Source organism: Artemia sp. Qi Xiang Cuo, chromosome 5, assembly GCF_049724085.1.
Source record: "Artemia sp. Qi Xiang Cuo chromosome 5, ASM4972408v1, whole genome shotgun sequence".
Lineage (NCBI taxonomy): Eukaryota > Metazoa > Arthropoda > Branchiopoda > Anostraca > Artemiidae > Artemia > Artemia sp. Qi Xiang Cuo.
Window position 1 is genome coordinate 33338243 of NC_142798.1, and position 19552 is coordinate 33357794.

Genomic DNA, 19552 nt, shown 5'->3' on the forward strand with positions numbered 1-19552 from the left:
TGTTGTGGAATTCACTGAGCGATTCAACTGTTTCCGCAGCTTCAGTTAACAGCTTCAAGACTGGCGTTGACCATGACTGGAGGAACAAGCCATGGAGGACGCAGTGGGATGAGCCTGCATCCACCACTAGGGTCTATTAGTGTGTGATATTCAACTGTCCTGTATACGTGTAGGATGTGATGATCCACTAATGAATTGTGCAACGAACTCCTGTCAATACTACCTGGCGACATCTACAGGTTCCTGCAACCTTAGTCGCTAGAAGATGCGATTTAAGGTAATTTAAGGTAAATTGCAAAAATATAGAGAGCAGGGATTTTTTCAATTTGTTGTCTGAACATACAAAAAAGTGTCTTCAAAATCAAGAGGAAGGCTACTAGCACTACTGAATATTAACATTAACAAAATTAATAAGTGACCCTTTCATGGGCATACATAACTTATTGTCTAGGGGGAGGGGTGCAGCTGATTATGTGATGAAGGATGGGGGGAAGCTGAAGTTACATTGCCAGTTTAAAAACCCTACATTGCCAGCAAGTTTTATCATACTTATGAAATCTTTACTAATAAGTAATCACCATAAATCATCAAAAAGCTTGAGCATGAATCTTTGTATATTAGAGCCAAATCTTTCCAAGACATTATGGATAATTGCTTCATGTTTGACTTTTATTTTCTAATTTTGGCTGTTTATTTCTAACTTTTTCAACCATCTAACTTTTATCAACTGCTTTTTTAGCCATCTAACTTTTTTAACTGCTTCTTGAACCATCTGCTTTTTCAGCCACATCTAGTTAAATTTGAAGTTCTAGGGGGGAGGCAGCAGCCCCCCTCCCCTATACACCCATGAAACCTTTATAGTAATGTTTGATAGCCTATGCTATTGCAGTTATCCAAAATAGAAATTGCTGTAGAATTAAGAAATGACCTATGTCTAGTGCAAAAATCAATATATTATAGGATATTAATTACAGGAAAAGGCCAGATTCCAAAAATGATCAAAATTCCCCTTTAATATCTTGATTCCAATACAATTTCTGGTTTAGATTCTAGGAATACTAGCCTATCTTTTTTATAGGAGCAATGATAATTATGATAATTTAGGTAGCTACAACAGTCTAGAATTTTACCCTTTTTTTATCTTAATAGCATGTTTTTTTTTCAGAAGAGCAACCCAACTGCAAAAACTTCAAAGCTTTGTCAAGACAAACTTAATAGGCTATTCTGGTGATTGATAGCATTACAATAAGAGTGTAAATGAAATTTTGGCACCCTTATTAAAGGTCATTAGGCTACCTTGTATGACATCTATTTTCTTCAAAGGACAGGGTCTAAATAGGGCCTAGGCTAGCCCATTTTCTATCCAAACTTAAAAATTTGATAGGCCTAGGCAAAGCATTAAGTAAACAACATGCCCTACCTTAAATTGCTTAGCCGCTGCTGAAGATCTCTGTCATTATGCTGTAAAGAGGGGCATACAGTGAACAAAACCCAAATAGTCACAATTAAAAAAATGCCCTTAGTCCTCATAAGCCTTGTTTTTATATTAAAATGAAATAGTGTTGGTACTTTGTTGATTAAGGAAGCTTCTTGATGGGAAAACCGCTAGATATCATTGATGTAGAGAGTGAAAACTATGAAAACAAGGGTTTTCTCAATTTTATTCAAGCATTCTGCGTTTTTAAATTTTAGTCTATGCTCGACTAGGTTGCCTACAAAGATGACTAGACCATAAAATCAGCAGAAACTGCCTAAAGTAGCGCTTTGAGATAAATTGTACCAGTTTTCCGACCAAAGTTGTGCCATAAAAGATTAATTTGTACCATCTGAACAGTAGGTTAAAAATTCACCGCTCGCGTTCCTTTGCGACGCTAGCTGGTAGTTATGTTTTATTGATTTTGCTGAAAACTGAGAAAAAGTTCTAGGGCAAGAGCAGGAAAAATAAACCCAAGGAAATAGCAACCTCATAGCTTGAAATACCAGAAATCCTTATGCAGACATTATCAGCTTAACAATGTAGTAGACCCAAACCATTAAAAGCATTTTAGGAGTAAGTTCCGGTAAAACATTCTAAAAGTGTTCTAGAAGCTGATTGTTGGGATTAATCCTTTTTCTCGAAATTTTGGACATTAAGGCGAATAATGGATAAAGTAAGAAAGCCAGTAACGTAATCTCAACAACTTATAATCAACCTATAGGATGAGTAACGAGTGCCAGAAGCTACAAAAAAATATATCAGCAATCATGCCATGAAAGTGGCTATCACCAAAGATTCCCATAGGTCCACGGACAAAGCTACTCACCGGCGAGTTACGCGTTGACCACATAACTCACTGGTCATTCTAGAAATGTTTTTGGTCGATTCTACTAATCAGAACTAATTTAATTTAACAGAAGTATTTCGACTATATTGCACAAAACTCAGGTTAAACCAAACAAAGGTAATAAAGCTGTAACATTAAAAAAAAAAAAACATTTGTGTTAATTGGTTATTTTTTCTGCTGTTTCTTCTTGTAGCTCAGCTTTCGCATATCCCCTTCCACAGTTTTTTCACATTGGATGCAGAATCATTTTCAAGGGTGGTTTCCAATTCTTTGAGACGATCCGTTTTACACTGAGAAGCCCGTTCAGGGTGGTGAAACCAAAACGATTTCTAATAATAATAATAGTAATAATAATAATAATGTATTGCGAAAACAGACCTCTATCTACAAAAATTTAAATAATCAAATGCTTTATCACTATAATGATTGTGCTGGTTTTGTTCAGATTGACAGCTGAGAAAGTTCACTCAGCAGCAGTGGGAGCGTGTGGGAGAACAAGTAGGCTTAAAGTGAAACGCCCAAGCAGAAGAAAACGCTTTGACCCATTAACATCTTTTGCCTGTAAACCCGAGTCCAAAACATGGCTGGATCTGAGTGAATCGAAGAACCAAGCTCAGAGCAAAAGGGTAATCTCTTCCGCTCTTGGACAATATCTTCCAGGTCATTATCACTCAGTAAATTCAGAAATTGAGCCAGAAGTTGTGCCAGGTTTGACTAATTTTACTTTACTCCCATAGCATAGCGTGGGTGAAGCCTATCGAATTTTTTTACTGATGAACACCTGGAGTTGAAAAAACGCTTTCTCATCTCATCACAAAGCACGATCAAAAATTGCCTACACTCTTTTTCAAACTCAACTGCAGCAGATAGAGATACCTTTTCTTAGGCAAAAATCACTTCCACTCGGCCCCCACATTCCACGTCCTATTGACATAGTAGTTGGTTTCATTTGGATTTATGAGGCGGGAATCGCTTTCTTCGATATAACTAGGCAACAAAAAGTGGGATGTTATTGTCTTGTTAACTTCATAAAAGCGATCAAAAACAAGACGAATCTGGGTGTCCTCTGCATGAAATTACTTGTTTAGGTCTTCAATATACTTCAAAATATACACCAGGAAGGCAAAATAAGCCATGAAAACCGCTGACAGCAGATTTTTTAGTATAGCAGTGGCGTTTCCCGGCTTGTTGGCCTCTTTAAGACTTTCCGCACGGAAGAATAAAGTCAAGCAATCCCACTGCTCCAAATGTCGAGCTACAACTGCTTGTCTAGAGAACCATCGAGTTGCTATATGTCTCAAAATTCGATGTTTTTTCAATTCCATTCAATTCCATTTACAAAATCTCACTGATCTGTTTTGGGCTGCGACAAATATAGCCGTATATATCCTGACAAAAATCTTCAATTTCCTTTTGGCAATTATTTGCCGGCAGCACTAGTACAAATGCGGATGGAATGACATTAACAACCAATTACAAAAAAAACTTGAGCAGTCTTCTGACAGCTTCGCCTAAGCACCACCTTGCTCCTCCATCATAACCGACGCATTGTCTGCGGCAAATCCTATTAGGTTTGCCTCTGGAGCTCCAATTTCTTAAAAAAGTAGTTTAATTATGACCCGGTAAATATCTTCGGCTGTATACTGCTGAACTTCTATAAGTTTCAAGAATGAGTCTCTTACAGGAAAGCTGTCTTCTCGATCAACAGCATTCAGATGAAGATGGCGAACAACTATAACAAGGCTCTTTTTGTTACCCAAGTCTGTGTTTTCAGCAACTATTATCGAGTATTTCTGCTTCTTGGTGATTTCGCAAGGATCTTCGAGCCAAACTTCGTTAATAACGTCTTTCACGAGATGTGAACGACGTTAAAATTTTGATTGTACCAAAAAATTTCAAATGTACCGCATTGTAGCAGGAACTCTAAATTGTACCAAAACGGTACACTTGTACGGTATTGGCAACGTTGGTCCAAAGACACTCTGACTGATACATGACCCTTTTTTAGCTATTCTAAGATAGCGTTCATAGACATCTGTATCTTATACTTCTTTTTATTTGAAAAAAAAAAGCAAAAAAAAACAACACTAAAACTGTAAGCTGGCTGCTTCAATTTTTAGGCTTTGATCAATATGATTAATTGTTTTATCATGTTCAACACAGAGGCACCAATGGGGGGGGGGGGGTACAATTCCTCTCATTTAGATTTCAAAAATTCTTTTATTTCGGTTTTTTTTTTTTTTTAACAAAGATCACCCTAGATTAAGAAAAAATCCTCTTTTCTCATTTTCATAATTACAATCGAAAAAAACATTATTCCACCTCTTTTGTTTTCCCAAATTGGTGCCCTTGATTTATGTTCCCTATCAATGAATCTTGACCAGCAGAAGTCTAACCAGCAGGTTTCCTTTTTTTGCAGATTTTTTTTTGTCCTTTTTAAACGCCTACAAATTAGAAACCATTTTCTTTTTATTCTAGCTGAGCAAGTAACATTACTGGGGTACCATCTAGGATTTTGAGCAATATTTTCATAGTATTTCCGTTGAAAAAACAATAATTTGCCCCTCCCCCTTCCATATTTTAACAAATTGTTTTGGCCATCTCCCTAACAAAATCTCATGAATTGCCATAAAAACATTAATATTTTGACAAAAACATTAAAAATCACATAAAAACATTTGTATTTTTTCAGTAAAGTGCAGATTTTGTTCTGGCCTTGGGAAGGCATAGGGGTTTTGAGCCCAACTCGTGTTAATTTCTGCTCGTTTTGAGTTTGACTCGGTTATTTACTGTAATTTCTCTTCGTTTTAGGTTTCATTTACTTATCGATGCTGGTTTGTGGGAGTTTGACACTTCGTAAGTTATTTGATTTTATTTTTCTAATTTTGTGTTTAATGGAGTTCTTTACTTTTCTTTGAAAAACACATTTTGTGGAAAAAGTTTTTTTAAGTAATTTCTGTTCGTTTTATATTGACAGTCTTTTCAGAGAAAAAGAAAATAATACTTTCTGTTCGTAATTTCTGTTCATTTTGGGTTTCATTTTTGCTCATTTTTGGCTTAATGGAGTTCTTCACTTTTCTTTGAAAAATCTATTTTGTGGAAAAAGTTTTTTTAATTAATTTCTGTTCGTTTTATATTGACATAGTCTTTTCAGGGAAAAAGAAAATAATACTTTAAATCTTTTGGTTTCTCGAAGACTTTATAATTTGGCCTGCTATTTGTATGCTGGAGAAAATTTTCAGCAATTTTTAACAACATACACCCTTTTAAAAATCTGGACACAAATAGTAGTGTTGAATTTAGTTTATAACCTCCTCTAGTTCACCTGAAATAGAAAACTTTATACCGTTCGCAAAAATATCTGTTTACTTTCTTTGATAGCTTAGATACACTTAAGCTATTTTGATTTGGTTAAATGTTGAGAGCAGAAGCAGCCCCGAAAGTTTGAACATAATGCCCTCAGTAGTTCATGGGATACTGCTAAGATGCCTTATTGGGAATTAGCATTAACACAGTGCATTTTGATTTAATCTTATGGCAACATTTAGTTTTTAAACATAAAGTCAAATGGGAGTGTAGGCGTGGGAGGGGGTTTAGTTTCCCTCCAATCATTTTCGACTATTAAAAAGGGCATCAACCCTTTCTATTTTCAATCGAATGAGCCCTTTCCGAAGTTCCTACGAAAACTCCTTCCATACAAGGGCCCTGGTCTAAAGAACAACAACAACAACAAAAAGATAATACATTATATCCACATTGATCTTTGCTATAAAAATGTCAAGCCTTCCAATCAATTTCGACTATTAAAAAGGGCACTAGGCCTTTCGATTTCCAATCGAATGAGGCCTTTTTGAGTTTCTACGACAACACTACCTATAAACACCTTATATGCCCCCAGGGCATAAATTACAACCCTGAGGGCTCTGAGGGTAGTTGTCATCCTCTAAGACCTAATTTCCAGAACTTTCAACTACGTTAAACAAAATGGCTATCTCAAAATTTTGATTGGATGAGGGGCGTTACCCTTTCTCCAATCAATTTCAACTATTAAAAAAGGCACTAGCGATTTCAATTTCCAATCAAATGAGCCGTTTTGAAGTTTCTACGACAACGCTTTCAATAAAAACCTTATATGCCCCCAGGGGATAACTTACGACCCTCACCCTGAGGGTTGGGGGGGGGTCATCCTTAAAGCCCTAATTTCCAGATCTTTCTACTACGTTGAACAAAATGGTTATATGAAAATTTTGATTGGATGGGTTTGGTGGAATTGTGGACGTGAGAGGGGGGTTAGTTACCCTCCAATCATTTTCAACTATTAAAAAGGGCACTAGCCCTGTCAATTTCGAATTGAATGAGGCCGTTTTGAAGTTTTTACGATAATTCTATCATCAAAAACCTTATATGCCCCCAGGGCATAACTTACAACCTTTGCCCTGGGGACTCTGGGGGGTTTGCCATCCTTAAATACATAATTTCCAGAACTTTCAACTACATTTAACAAAATGGCTATCTCTAAACTTTGATTGAGTATGCTTGGGGAAATGGTGGGCGTAAAAGGGGGGTTAATTACTCTCCACTCACTTTCGACTATTAAAAAGGGCAATTTCCAATCAAATGATCCCCTTTTGAAATTTCTACAACAACTTTCTATTTATACCTTATATGCCCCCAGGGCATAAATTACAACCCTTACACTGAGGGCTCTGATGGGGCTATATTCCTAAAAGACCTAATTTCAAGAACTTTTGACTAAGTTGAACACAATGGATATCTTAATATTTTGATTGGATGTGTTTGGGAAAATGGTGGGCGTGAGAGGGGGGTTGGTTGCCCTTCAATCACTTTCGACTATTAAAAGGGCACTACTAGCCACTTCGACTTTAAATTGAATGAGCCCTTTTTGATGTTTTACAACACCACTTTTTGTAAAAATCTTGCATGCTGCCAGACCATAACTGACAGCCCTTGCCCTGAGGGTTGTGGGGGGATGAGATGTCATCCTTAAAGACCTAATCTTCAAAACTTTAAACTACGTTGGATAAAATGGCTATCTAAAAATTTTTATTGGATGTGTTTGGGGAAAAGGTGGGCGTGAGAGGGGGGTTAGTTGCCCTCAAATCAGTTTCGGCTATTAAAAAGGGCACTAGCCCTTTACATTTCCAATCGAATGAGCCCTTTTTCAAGTGTCTACGACAAAGATTTTAATAAAAACCTTGTATGCCCCAGGGCAGAGCTTATAGCCCTTGCCCTGAAGACTGTGGGGGGAGTTTCCTGCTCAAAGGTATATTTTCCTGAACTTTAAACTGCGTGAAACAAAATTGCTATCAAAGAATTTTGATTGGATATGTTTGGGGAAATGGTGGGAATGGAAGGGGTGTTATTTATTTATTTTATTCGTTAAAGGAGGAAGCCATAGGCTTGTCGCGTGTTAGTTGCCTTCCAATCACTTTCGACTATTAAAAAGGGCACTAGCCATTTCAATTTCCAGTCGAATGAGCCATTTTTGAAGTTTCTATGACGACGCGTTCTATAAGAAACTTATATGCCGCGTTCTTATATGCCCCTAGGCCATAACTTACAACCCTTGCCCTGAGGGCTGTGGGGGAGTGTCCTCCTCAAAAACATAATTTCTATCTGGAAATCAACACCGCTGAACAAAAATAGCTATCTAAAAATTTTGATTGGATGTGTTTGGGGAAAAGGTGGGGAGGGAGGGGGGCTAGTTGCCCTCAAATCACATTCGACTATTAAAAAGGGCAGTAGATTTTTGAATTTCCAATCGAATGAGCACTTTTTCAAGTTTCTACAAGTAAGATTTCAATAAAAACTTATATGCCCCCAGGGCATAACTTATAACCCTTGCCCTGAAGACTGTGGGGGAGTGTCCTGCTCAAAGGTATAATTTCCTGAACTTTTACTGCGTGGAACAAAATGGCTATCTCAAAATTTTGATCGGATGTGTTTAGGGAAATCGTGAGCGTGTAAGGGGTGTTAGTTGCCTTTCAATTACTTTCGACTATCAAAAAGGGCAATAGCCATTTCAATTTCTAATCGAATGAGCCGTTTTTGAAGTTTCTACGACAACGCGTTCTATAAAAACTTTATATGCCCTCAGGGCATAACTTCCAACCCTTGTCCTGAGGGCTGTGGAGGGGTTGTCATCCTCAAAGACCTAATTTACAGAACTCAAAACTATTTTGAATAAAATAGCTATCTAAAAATTTTGATTGGATGTGTTTGGGGAAAAGGTGGGTATGAGAAGGGGGTTAGTTGCCCTCCAATCACTTTCGACTATTAAAAAGGGCACTAGCCCTTTGAGTTTCCAATCGAATGAGCCTTTTTTGAAGTTTCTACGACAACACCTTCTATAAGAACCTTACATGCCCCCAGGGCATAACTTACAACCCTTGGCCTGAAGGCTGTGGGGGAGTGTTCTCCTCAAAAACATAATTTCTATCTGGAAATCAACTACGCTGAACAAAATGGCTATCTCAAAATTTTGATTGGATGTGTTTGAGGGAATGATGGGCGTAGGGGGGGGCTGCCCTTCAATCACTTTCGACTATTAAAACGGGCAATAGACACTCCAATTTCCAACCCAACGTGCCCTTTTTGAAGTTACTACAACTTTTTCGATACGAAGTGCCCGGGGATGGAGGAAAAAAAAAAAAAATAATACATTGTGGCAGCATCGTTCTTTACTTAGGCAGCGCTATTGCGCTGCCTATGATTTTGGAATTTTATTTGAATAGTTCCATTCAGAAGATTAATTGAGACATTAACGATACATCAGCAGACATCTTGGCGTTGTGATTTGTGACATTTTTTTTATTTATTTTTATTTAAATATGAGGTTTTTCTTTCATCTCTTTATTCTATCGCCTGTGTTGTCATCTTTGTCTTTTTCAATGTTTTGTTTAGGCTAATTTCTTTTATTTTAATTTTTAACCTATGATAAAAGCTTCCAGGTGTGAAGCCGAAAAATTTTGTTTTTGTCCACTGTCTTGTTTAAAATATTACACCTTTTTTTCTAATATTTTTACATTTATTCAAATTTGAAAACGGAAAGGCTATGTGGTCTTAATAATGTGATTTAGTTGAAAATATTTATGATGATTAAGCAATAGCTTGTACACCATTTAGGGAAGGGAAGGATGCAGCCACACATAATCAGTTACTGTTTTCTACCAGCAATTGGCAACTTTAGGTTTTTCCGAAGCCAACTATAGGGTGGCCGTTTAAGACTGATGAGTTTGAAAAAGTGGTAATTTGCACAATTTCAGTCTCTTTTCATTTCCTGTCTTTGGTCTTGGAGCAAAATCAAAACAGCTTTAAATGGTGTGTAGAAAAACTAGAACAAGTGTGAATGTTTTCTATTAAAATGAAATGTCAATTATTCGAAATTGTTGTTGGACATAAAGTTTTATAGATTCTGATTGTTTTGCCCACCGATTAAACAATAAATATACACTTCAGTTCCTGAATTTTTTGTGCTTATGTATTTACAGCTGTTCTTTGACGCAGCTTCAAAAAAAATATAGTGCTGCTATTTAAAGCGATTTGTATAAGAAAATTATTCTAATATGCCATTCTAAAGATGCAGCTATTCCTATCTCCCAATGAATATTCTTAACAGGGGGGAAATAATTGAAAACTAATTCCGACTTTTCAGACCCTCACTTTTTTAGTGACCACGTTGTAAAGGTTATAGTAAAAAAATCTTGTAACTCGAAAGCTATGAGTTTGTCTCACTGGCTTAAAATTTCGCACAGGAGAACCACTCAGGCGGAATTTAATTCTTCCAGTCTTTTACTGTCTTGAATTTCTAAACAGGAGAATCATCAAATTTTTAAACAAGGGCTTAATTGGCTTTTACTTTCAGACAAACGTTTAATAAATGATGTGATTGGCTTGCGAAAGCACAAAACAAGTGTAATCTAATGAAATTATTGCATTTTCTTTTTACAACTCAACTGCATAGGTTACATAGGTAACTAATCCCTCTTTTTCTCTTCGCTATACTACCGCTGACAATTCACTTAATGCAGCACCGAGCCGCCTGAGGGCAATACTACTGCGGACGCTTGTCCTCCACCCAACCTGTTCAATGCTTAGCTCTTTACGCCATCCCATGCTGTTTTATTTTAAATGCTACCAAATTATATCTTCTTATCCCATTCTTGGACGACCTGCTTCCCGTTTAGTCCAGTAAATCTACGGAAAAAATCGACGATCTGGGACAAAATTGCAATATAAATGATTTTTACACCATTTTGTAGAGAAAATTTCCCTAAAACATACCAAAAGCCCCCAAGAATCCCTTTGGCGGAACAGGGTGAAAAACGGGGGGAAAGGAAAATAGCCAGGGGAAAACTTGGAAATCTACGACCGGTAGTTTTTATGCTGAGAGTGGCATTCCAGACGCTCTTGGGTCAAAAAGATCGAATATGCGTTTTTTTTATTGCTGTGTAATAAGTCGTTTCCCCACTTACAGGGGGAAAAGAGGGGATAAATATAGATCCTGTACAGCAGTCTGCAAGACTTGTTTTCTGGGGTACCCCAGTGCAAGAAGAATGAATATGTTACTTTGATTGCTGTGTCATTAGCCTTTCCCCCGTTTTCCAGTTACTAGGGAAAAGAGGGGGAAATAAAGATATCCTCTAAAGGGAAAAGATAGTCAGACGGCTTTACAAAACTTAGAGAGGAGACAAAGGTCTATCAACTCGGTTTTAAAACCCTCTAACACCATTTTGACGAGAGTTTAATATCCTATTCCCTGGTGCTTCTCTTTTCCTGTTTGCTGGAGATTCACTAACTAATGGTAGGTTCAATTGGTCAAGCAATAATGCAGGCTTGCCGTCCCCAATCTTTGCTCACTCCTTTACAAATATATCATGGAGTCCAGCTACACCAGCAGTATGGTTCACGTTTGGCAGTAACTCATGGTACAGAATTTCCAGGGATGACTTTTAAAACTTTCTTGCAGTTCATTGGCGACAATGTCGACCACAATATTTGCACTATCGACGGAAAAGGTACTTTCCATTACCTTTTCCGTCGATGGGCATGCAGTTCATGGGCATGCTAGCTGCTGCCACACCAAGGCTACCCAAATTTCCAATCATAATCCCAAGAGCAGTTATAAACCTTGAAGTACTCCAGCAAGATGGACGAGTGCCTTTCTTCTTCTACAATAGAAGCCAACAGGAGAACAGTCTTGTGTACAAACCCATCCCGACCATCAAATTCGACGACAAGATCGATGGCATTGACCTACTATGACATACAAGCTGGATATATGACACGAAACGGGTAGAGTGGATTTATGCAAGCAATTCACCATGGGTCATACAAAGGCACTTCGTTGATTGTTTTTCTGCCTATGATCGACTATAATCCCTCCAATATTTCTTATGTATACACGACCTTACGTTTTATCTCCGATAAAGAACACCAGGACGGAATGGTACCAGTTGCTACTTTCGACAAACTTTTGTACATGAAAGCGATGAACATCATCAATACTGAGAATGCTGATAGTCATCTCAAGGCAGCTGTTCCAATAATCGGTGGTCTCCATTGCCGTATGAGCTTTCTTGGAGCGATCGGGCACTTGATGACGGAAGCAGGAGTAAAAGAAGTGCTCGAATGACTTTATGCGGGTAACACCATTAAGCATATCCTTAGCGGTAAGGCTGTTTCAGGAGCCCTGAGAGCGCACTAGCTTATAGATTCAGCATTGCAGATCACTCTCATTTGAAAATCGTATGGTTTCGACCGTAGAGATGACATATGGAAGCATTGGATGACATATGGAAGCATATGGAACCATCAAAGACGATGGAAGCATTTGAATACTTCTGTGTCACGAATGAAACGTTACTTTTGCAAATCTGTTCGAAGGTGTTTCCTGTTTTCCATGGAATATGCTGGAGCGGCCATCCACCATCGACCATGTACTTTCCGGCTCTTTTGATAGGACGTTCACAGGTTTTGCTTTTGCTAATTTCCAAATAGCTTTCGCTAGCTCCGCTTTATCTGGCTGTCGCGGCAGGCTTGACGATTCGAAAAGGGCAGTAGGATAGCTTGAGAGTTCGAATCTGAGAGTTTCTTCCATATCCCCTCCGGCAGTAGTTGCCACTGCTACAAGACGTTGGAACAGAAGATTTCCGTCAATTTGTACGTCTTCACCGTCAGCTTCGGAAATGTTGCCTTGATAAGCCATCTTAATCCCTTTGCTTTTGCGCTTGAAGATGTAACGATCGGCATCGGTGTCGTCTATTGACTTCTGAATTTCTTTTCCTATCGCCTTTGCTGCATCCGCGTTGACATCCCTTGCTGCTTTCACACCATTCGATATATTGCGCAATTGAGTGCAGTTGTTGCACGGACAGGACTACACAAAAAATCTACTACTAACCTTTATGCCCTTTCTATCTCTTTTTACCCGAGCTGGTCTTGCGAAAACGTGCCGTTCAGATGACATGTAGTCAACGCCGGTGAGTGACTGCATAAGCTCATTGATTTCAGCTCTCACTGGCATTGACATTGTCCAGATCAACCTTTGCGTCTCAAGAATTCCATTTCCCCTCGTGAGTTCCCATGCTTGTTTTCAGAAACCTCATCAGTACTTGCTCAATTACTAAGTCGGGAGGGGATCCAGCCCAAAATCTATCGCTTCTTCGAATGACAAACATCCCATTCGCTACGTCTTTATGCAGATTCTGGTTTCTTTCTTTCAGCTCTTCCATTTGCTGAAGATGTATTCTCACCGATTTGGTATAAAGGTTGCTGCCAGCAGCTGCAAAGTAAGGGAGCATCTCAGAGAGTACTGGGTTTTTCTTAAGAAACTAAACAGCTCAAAGACATCAACTTTCTTGAACCCAGAGAGACTTCCACGAACTCCATTGGCTGTGAAATTTCATTCTTATAGAGTCTTCTATCAGGTAATGGAATGGCGTAATACTACGTCAGAATTCAGGTTTGGCGATTATGTGACGGACGCCTCACTCCAATCATGACAGACATCGGACCTACTCCGCCTCATCTGCTGAATGTGATTCATTGCAGCGGTACGCGTTCCAACTGTGACAGTTCACGCTATAGTTGCCAAAAAAATGGATTGCCTTGCACACTTGCTTGCAAAGACTGCCAAGGGATATGTTCCAATAAAGATGTTTTTGTTGATGACAATGAAGAAGACGATGTTTAATACAAATCCTTGATCTTATCCTTTTTAGTTCAATCAAAACCGTAATTATATTTTGCTGTGACTACCGAAGTTGCCAGATTTGTTTCATTTTTTACATTTAGTTTTGTCTTGTTTCTATTATATAGTCGAAGTAAATCTGCCCACGTACTTCGAAGGCCCAACGCATTGTCTCCCCTACGGTGAAAACACTGCAGAAAAGCAAGATACGAATCTAATGCCATGTTTTTTGAAATCATCGAGTCAAAAAATCTTGGGAGCAACATTTTGACCAGCCATATCGCACAACTCTCGAGGATATTGTTTTCCCCCTCCCCCTTCCCCACTAAAGGGGGAAATCAAACCAAGTCCAGGGATAAAACAATATAACTTTCTTTTTCGAGTTCTCCGCGCAGAAAAAGAGCAGAAGTGAAGTTCGAGTGCACAATAAATCTGCCCCTGAATTTTTCCAATTTTCCCCCTTTCCCCCTGTTTTTTTACCCTGTTCCGCCAAGGGGATTTTTGGGGACTTTTGATATGTTGTACAGGTTATTTTTCTCTACAAGACGGTGTAAAAAATCCAAAATGAACTTTTAAACATCAAGAGAATGTAACAGTAACAAGATGAACCGCGACAAAACATTACTGAATCGTGTAACCATCAAAGACGATGGAAGCATTTGAATACTTCTGTGTCACGAATGAAACGTTACTTTTGCAAATCTGTTCGAAGGTGTTTCCTGTTTTCCATGGAATATGCTGGAGCGGCCATCCACCATCGACCACGTACTTTCCGGCTCTTTTGATAGGACGTTCACAGGTTTTGCTTTTGCTAATTTCCAAATAGCTTTCGCTAGCTCCGCTTTATCTGGCTGTTGCGGCAGGCTTGACAATTCGAAAAGGGCAGTAGGATAGCTGGAGAGTTCGAATCTGAGAGTTTCTTCCATATCCCCTCCGGCAGTAGTTGCTACTGCTACAAGACGTTGGAACAGAAGATTTCCGTCAATTTGTACGTATCTTCAGCATATAACAGTGACAAGGTAAATCACGACAAACACTACTGAAATATTCCAACTCTTACTTTTAAGCGAAAAAAAGTCCAAAATGAACTTTGATACTTCAAGAGAATGTAACACTGACAAGGTAAACCACGAAAAAACACTACTGAAATATTCCAACTCTTACATTTTAACGAAAAAATCAACAATGAACTTTAAAACATCAAGAGAATGTAAAAGTGACAAGGTAAACCACGACCGAACACAACTGAAATATTCCAACTCTTACATTTCAACGAAAAAAATCCAAAATGAAATTTGAAACGTCAAGAGAATATAACAGTGATAAGGTAAATCACGACAAAACACTACTGAGATCTTCCAACTCTTACATTTCAACGAAAAAAAAAATCTAAAATGAACTTTGAAACATCAAGAGAATGTAACAGTGATAAGGTAAACCACGACAAAACACTACTGAAATACTTCAACTCTTACATTTCAACGAAATAAAATCCCAAATAAACTTTGAAACATCTTCAGAATGTAACAGTGACACGGTAAAGCACGACAAAACACTAATGAAATATTCCAACTCTTACAGTTCAACGAAAAAAAAAAATCAAAAATGAACTTTGAAACATCAAGAGAACGTATCAGTGACAAGGTAAACCACGACACAACACTACTGAAATATTCCAACTCTTACATTTTAACGAAAAAATCAACAATGAACTTTAAAACATCCAGAGAATGTGAAAGTGACAAGGTAAACCACGACCGAACACAACTGAAATATTTCAAGTGTTACATTTCAACGAAAAAATTCCAAAATGAACTTTGAAACATCAATAGAATGTAACAGTGACAAGGTAAACCATTAAAAAACAAAACTGAAATATTCCAACTCTTACTTTTCAGCGAAAAAAAGTTCAAAATGAACTTTGAAACATCAAGACAATGTAACAGTGACAAGGTAAACCCCGACAAAACACTACTGAAATATTCCGACTCTTACATTTCAACAAAAAAAAAATCCAAATTGAACTTTGAAGCATCTTCGAAATGTAACAGTGACAAGATAAACCACGACAAACACTACTGCAATAATCCAACTCTTACGTTTCAATGAAAGAAAACCAAAATGAACTTTGAAACACCAAGAGAATGTAACAATGACAAGGCAAACCACGAAAAAACACTACTGAAATATTCCAACTTTTACTTTCAGCAAAAAAAAATCCAAACTGAACTTTGAAACATCTTCAGAATGTAACAGTGACAAGGTAAACCACGACAAAGCCCTACTGAAATATTCCAACTCTTACATTTCAACGGAAAAATGCAAAATGAACTTTGAAACATCTTCAGAATGTAACAGTGACAAGGTAAACCACGACCAAACACTACTGAAATATTCAAACTCTTACATTTCAACGAAAACAAACAAAATGAACTTTGAAACATCTTCAGCATATAACAGTGACAAGGTAAATCACGACAAACACTACTGAAATATTCCAACTCTTACTTTTCAGCGAAAAAAAGTCCAAAATGAACTTTGATACTTCAAGAGAATGTAACATTGACAAGGTAAACCACGAAAAAACACTACTGAAATATTCCAACTCTTACATTTCAACGAAAAATCCAAAATGCACTTTGAAACATCAATAGGATGTAACAGTGACAAGGTAAACCATGAAAAAACACTACTGAAATATTCCAACTCTTACTTTTCAGCGAAAAAAAGTCCAAAATGAACTTTGAAACATCAAGACAATGTAACAGTGACAAGGTAAACCACGGCAAAAAACTCTTCAGAATGTAACAGTGACAAGGTAAACCAAGACATAAACTACTGAAATATTCCAACTCTTACATATCAACGAAGAAAATCCAAAATGAACTTCAAAACATCTTCAGAATGTAACAGTGACAAGGTAAACAAAGACAAAAACTACTGAAATATTCCAACTCTTACATTTCAACGAAAAAAATCCAAAATGAACTTTGAAACATCTTCAGAATGTCCAAAATGAACTTTGAAACATCTTCAGAAAGTAACAAAGACAAGGTAAACCACGATAAAACACTACTGAAATATTCCAACTCTTACATTTTAACGAAATAAAATCCAAAATGAACTTTGAAACATCTTCAGAATGTAACAGTGACAAGGTAAACCACGACGAAACACTACTGAAATATTCCAACTCTTACATATCAACGAAGAAAATCCAAAATGAACTTCAAAACATCTTCAGAATGTAACAGTGACAAGGTAAACCAAGACAAAAACTACTGAAATATTCCAACTCTTGCATTTCAACTAAAAAAAAATCCAAAATGAACTTTATAACTTCTTCAGAATTTAACAGAGACAAGGTAAACCACGACAAAACAACACTGAAATAATCCAACTCTTACATTTCTACGAAAAAAAAAAAATCCAAAATGAACTTTGAAACATAAAGAGGATGTAACAGTGACAAGTTGAACCACGAAAAACACTACTGAAATAATCCAACTCTTACCTTTCAACGAAAAAACCAAAATGAAATTTGAAACATCAAGAAAATGTAACAGTGACAAGGTAAACCACGACAAACACTACTGAAATGTTCCAACTCTTACATTTCAACGAAAAAAAAAAATCCAAAATGAAGTTTGAAACATCTCCAGAATGTAACAGTGACAAGGTAAACCAAGAAAAAACGCGACTGAAATATTCCAACTCTTACATTTCAACGAAAAAAAAAATTCAAAATGAAAGTTGAAACATCTTCAGAATGTAACTAAATTAACCCAATTTTATCATATCTCTCTCACTATGACTGTGTGTCTGAGCAGGTGTCTTAAATTTCAACGTAAAAAATCCAAAATGAACTTTGACATATCAAGAGAATTTAACAGTGACAAGGTAAACCACGACAAAATACTACTGAAATATTCCAACTCTTACATTTCAAATAAAAAAAAAAAAATACAAAATGAACTTTGAAACATCAAGAGAATGTAATAGTGACAATGTAAACCACGACAAAATACTACTGAAATATTCCAACTCTTACATTTCAACAAAAAAATCCAAAATGAACTTTGAAACATCAAGAGAATGTAACAGTGACAAGGTAAACCACGACAAAACACTACTGAAATATTCCAACTCTTACATTTCAACGAAAAAATGCAAAATAAACTTTGAAACATCTTCAGAATGTATTTGGAAGAATTTGTTCAGAAGAATTTGGCAAAAACCCACTTCGGCGAGACCATAGTTTACGAAGCAGAAATTCAAATTGAGAGTGTTTTAAGCCATTATAGGCTGATTGAGTCACAATCAGAATGCCCGACGACTAATTAATGTGTGACTTTTCGTTTTTAACTAATATATCCCGTTCTAATAACATAGCTTTTAATAATCTCTATTTAGAATATAATCAGCATGCCAACCTTCTAAGCAGCCCCCCTGTTACCTGAAAAATTGCTAGTAGTAGATACCTTGATTTTCTCAATTTTGCAACCAATTTGAAGCCAAAAATAATAAATAATAATTTCCTTAATGTTCTTTGTTTCAACATCAGAAGCATCCAGGATAAGTGGCTCATGTTTAAAGATTTAATTTCATTTAATGGTGTCTGCCCTTTTGACGTAATAGGATTAACAGAGACATGGATTAACAGAGACATCTTTCCGATAATGATGACACTAGTGATTTTTTACTCCCTGGTTACCAAATAATCCATATGACCAGGAGATTGACAAAGTGGTCTGATGGTATCTCACTTTACATCCGTTTGAATGTAAATTTTACCAGGCTATCAGAGTGCGAATCTATTTTCTCTACACAAATAAATCTCACATGTATTTATTCAATAGTTGTTAACATAGTTATTGGCCAAAATTCCTATATATTCTCCTTATTTTATAAACCTCCTACATTTCCGACCTCTTGTTTTTGTAATCTGTTTGATGATTTTTCTAATTTTATTAATCTACCCCATAAAAAGGCAATAGTTCCTGGGGACTTTAATTGCAACCTACTCAATGTTGGTAAAAATGTTGAATCTGACACTTTTTTTTAATCAGTAACCGCGAGTGGTCTTCTACCCAAAATTTTTTCCCCCAGTAGAGTTGATCCTGTGTGATCAACTTCAACATTAATTGATAACATTTTTGTATCCACATCCCTGGGAAATGACCTGTCCTCAAATTTAATATTTTCGGATCTGTCAGATCATTTTCCTATTTACTTGTCACTACCTTCGCAACCACTACCTCTACGCTAAAGAATTAACATCCCAACACCTACTCGAAATTACAGCTCTGCAAATATAAACCATTTTATCTATTGCCTAATAACCACTGACTGGTCCGATGTCTTAAATTGTCAAGAGGTAAATTCTGCCACAAATGGTTTTGCGCAAAGGCTAAGTGAGATTATCCATTCAACTTTTCCTATTCGTAAACCTAACCGGAAAAATATCCCTATAAGCCCCTGGATGTCAAATAGCCTCATTGTCTCCTCATATCGTAAAAACAAATTATATAAGTTAGCCTGTATGACCAGTAGTGATATTGACCTATCTATTGTATGTATTGGGCTTATTTCTGGATGTTTCTAAGGCCTTTGACATGGTCGATCATAGTATTTTAATAAGTAAATTAAATAGTTACGGTATTCGTGGTGTTCCCCTCTCTTGGTTTGATTCTTATCTATCTGGAAGGGTACATAGTGTGAGCTTAGGTGGAATATCCTCTCAGCCCTTACCTGTTCGAAGAGGTGTCCCGCAAGGCTCCTTTCTAGGCCCTATTTTATTTCTCCTATATATCAATGATCTTGTTATAGACCTGGGCCCTTCAGTGTATCCTGTATTATTTGCTGATGACAGCAACTTCTTCATCACGGGCACCAATCTACCATTGGCAATAACCTCTGCCCAAGTCCCTCTGAACAGAGTCCAGGTGTGGTGCCTTACGAATAACATGACCATTAATAGCAAAAAAAGTCAAATAGTATTATTCAGAACCTCCTG

The 19552-nt window shown here is 37.1% G+C and overlaps 1 protein-coding gene across 1 annotated transcript in view; it reads right to left on the reverse strand.

Annotated features, from left to right (window-relative positions):
• Positions 1–1678, reverse strand: part of Edem1 (ER degradation-enhancing alpha-mannosidase-like protein 2) — a 39923-nt gene extending 38245 nt beyond the window's left edge. The window contains exon 1 of the mRNA XM_089088815.1: positions 1421–1678. Within this exon, the coding sequence (XP_088944941.1) occupies positions 1421–1530 (110 nt within the window). The 5' untranslated portion in view covers positions 1531–1678. The remainder of the gene's footprint in view (positions 1–1420) is intronic.
• Between the last annotated feature and the right edge of the window lie 17874 nt (positions 1679–19552).